This window comes from Cyprinodon variegatus, unplaced genomic scaffold (genome assembly GCF_000732505.1).
Source record: "Cyprinodon variegatus isolate N-32 unplaced genomic scaffold, C_variegatus-1.0 Scaffold592, whole genome shotgun sequence".
NCBI classification, from domain to species: domain Eukaryota; kingdom Metazoa; phylum Chordata; class Actinopteri; order Cyprinodontiformes; family Cyprinodontidae; genus Cyprinodon; species Cyprinodon variegatus.
This window is the reverse complement of record NW_015151045.1, coordinates 535,470-538,024: the sequence shown is the minus strand read 5'-3', so window position 1 is coordinate 538,024 and position 2,555 is coordinate 535,470. Positions and strand designations below refer to the sequence as shown.

Sequence of the window (2,555 nt, the reverse complement as noted above, 5' to 3'; positions counted from 1 at the left end):
CCAAACTACTCACATCTATCTCTTACTCCATGGTGTCCATCTACATTAAGATCCACAATTCTGAGATTCAAGTCAAAATTCTGACTTTTTTTTCCCATATTAAACTGAAATAAAATTTAAAAATCAGTTTACTTTTTATTTTTTCAGTGGCCGTAATCCTCTTCCGTCTTCCATCTACAAATGCATATTATCTCATTTTAAGAGTGAAGGAGCTTTACTCCATTGGCAAATCATCTTATTTACCTTCTTAAATAAAGGGTAAATAAACTTAATTTAAGAAATCTACTTATTTCTAGGTTGTTTTTGCAGCGGATGTATTGATAACGTTGATAGCTGGACAGATCCATCATTTTCAGTTTTCAGTAGATATATAAATAGAGACTTCAAAAATAATAAAATGAGACGCAAATCAGAAAAGACGAGAGAATCACTGAGAAAAGGAAGAAACAGATCCCTGTAGGTCAAAAGCAAGAGATTCAGGAAAGAGAATCAATCTGAATCTGTGAATCAGTAACTGAAAGTGGATCTGCATCAGTGGGAGTCAGGGAAGAGGTAGTAAAGGAAGCTGGATCCTTCCTATCTATAGTTCCTTTGATTTAAGGACCTACTGATGTTCCTATCTGGCGCCATAAGGAATCCCACAATCCTTTGCAGGACAGGATGCAAATTTCTTCCCTTTTACTCTGTGTGATACATTGAAATAATGTTGTGTGTTGGAGGGCTGTAATCTCAATTGTGAGCCTTTACCTTAGAGACTCCAGCAGACATTCTGGACTCCCGAGTCCTTCGGACAGGAGCTTCACTCCTGAATCCTGCAGGTCGTTGTTACTCAGGTCTAGTTCTCTCAGGTGAGAAGAATGAGAACAAAGAACTCTGGAAAGGTCCTCACACGTTTCGGGCAGGAGATTACAGACACTTAATCTGAGAAGACAGAAGTAGGAGCAGTCCTGGTTAGAGTCTAACATTTTCTACCAGATACCAGGGGCTAATTTAGGAAATGTGGGGCCCTAGGGGTCTGAAAAGTGGCTAAATATAGCGACTAAAGCGCTAAGTTGGCAACACTGCTCTTTGCATGGTTTGTTTTCAAATGGTTTGCTGCTGTCTGTTTGGACCTTTCTGAACATGTGCAGCAAATGGACTGATCCAATATGGTGGACACTGAAGGGGGGGGGCTGAGACACAATATAAGCGTTCTGATGGCATTTTAGCGAAAGGAAACATAATTAATGTGCACAAATAATGAATAACTGTATTAACCATACATGTAAAAGGAGATTTATGGGCCCCCCAGGAACTTGTGGTCCTGGGCAACTGCCTAGTATTGCCTAATTGTTAGCCCCGCCCCCCTGTCAGAAGCAGTTCAGTCATCTATTTTTACTGGATCAATAACGTGTGTCTTATACTCACAGAGCTTTGTTCGACTCTTTGAGAACGGGGAGCAACTTCAGACACGCCTGATTGGAATTGAAGAATTCCTTCAGGTCAAACAGATCCAGGTCTCTTTCTGATGACAGTAAGATGAAGACGAGCGCTGACCACTGGGCTGGAGACAGATTTTCTGAGGAAAGGCTTCCTGACATCATGGACTGTTTGACCTCTTCAACAAGGGCACAATCATTCATTTCATTCAGACAGTCGAACAGATTGATGATTCTGTCAGCAGTCAACTCTTGGCTCGTCTTCCCCTTTATGTACTGGATTGTTTGGTCGTTGCTCTCTGAGCTCGGTTCTGTTTGTTTCATCAGACCATTCAATAGAGCCCGATTGGTCTTCATTGAAAGACCCAGAAAGAACCGGAGGAACAAATCCAGGTGTCCATTTGGACTCTCTAAGGCCATGTCTATTGTACTCTGGTAGAAATGCTGTTCTTTGTCTTTACTTGTTTTAAACTTTGGGAGGGTTTGTTCTTCTGCTTCCTTGATGAAGGTCAGATGGACATGAAGAGCAGCCAGGAACTCCTGAACACTCAGATGGACGAAGCAGAACACCTTCTCCTGGTACAGCCCTCTCTCCTCTCTAAAGATCTGTGTGAACACTCCTGAGTAAACTGAGGCTGCTCTGATATCCATGCCACACTCTGTCAGGTCTGATTCATAGAAGATCAGCTTTCCTTTCTGCAGCTGATCAAAAGCCAGTTTTCCCAGAGACTCGATCATCTTCCTGTTATCTGGACTCCAAGGTGAATCTGTCTCAGCTCCTTCATCGTACTTTACCTTCTTCACTTTGGTCTGAACCACCAGGAAGTGGATGTACATCTCAGTCAGGGTGTTGGGAAGCTCTCCTTTCTCTCTGGTCTCCAACAGATCCTCCAGAACCGTAGCAGAGATCCAGCAGAACACTGGGATGCGACACATGATGTGGAGACTTTTAGATGTCTTGATGTGGGAGATGATCCTGCTGGCCTTCTCCTCATCTCTGAATCTCTTCCTGAAGTACTCCTCCTTCTGTGGGTCAGCGAATCCTCTGATCTCTGTTACCATGTCAACACACTGAGGAGGGATCTGATTGGCCGCTGCAGGTCGTGTGGTTATCCAGAGGAGAGCAGAGGGAAGCAG

At 43.3% G+C, this 2,555-nt stretch overlaps 1 protein-coding gene across 1 annotated transcript in view; it reads right to left on the bottom strand.

The window, feature by feature from the left end:
* LOC107096019 (protein NLRC3-like) overlaps window positions 1–2,555 on the bottom strand; it is a 15,073-nt gene that overhangs the window by 3,618 nt on the left and 8,900 nt on the right. Inside the window, exons 6-7 of the mRNA XM_015392465.1 lie at window positions 1,408–2,552; window positions 748–921 (exon numbers count right to left, since the gene is read on the bottom strand). Coding sequence (XP_015247951.1) covers window positions 748–921; window positions 1,408–2,552 — 1,319 coding nt within the window. The remainder of the gene's footprint in view (window positions 1–747; window positions 922–1,407; window positions 2,553–2,555) is intronic.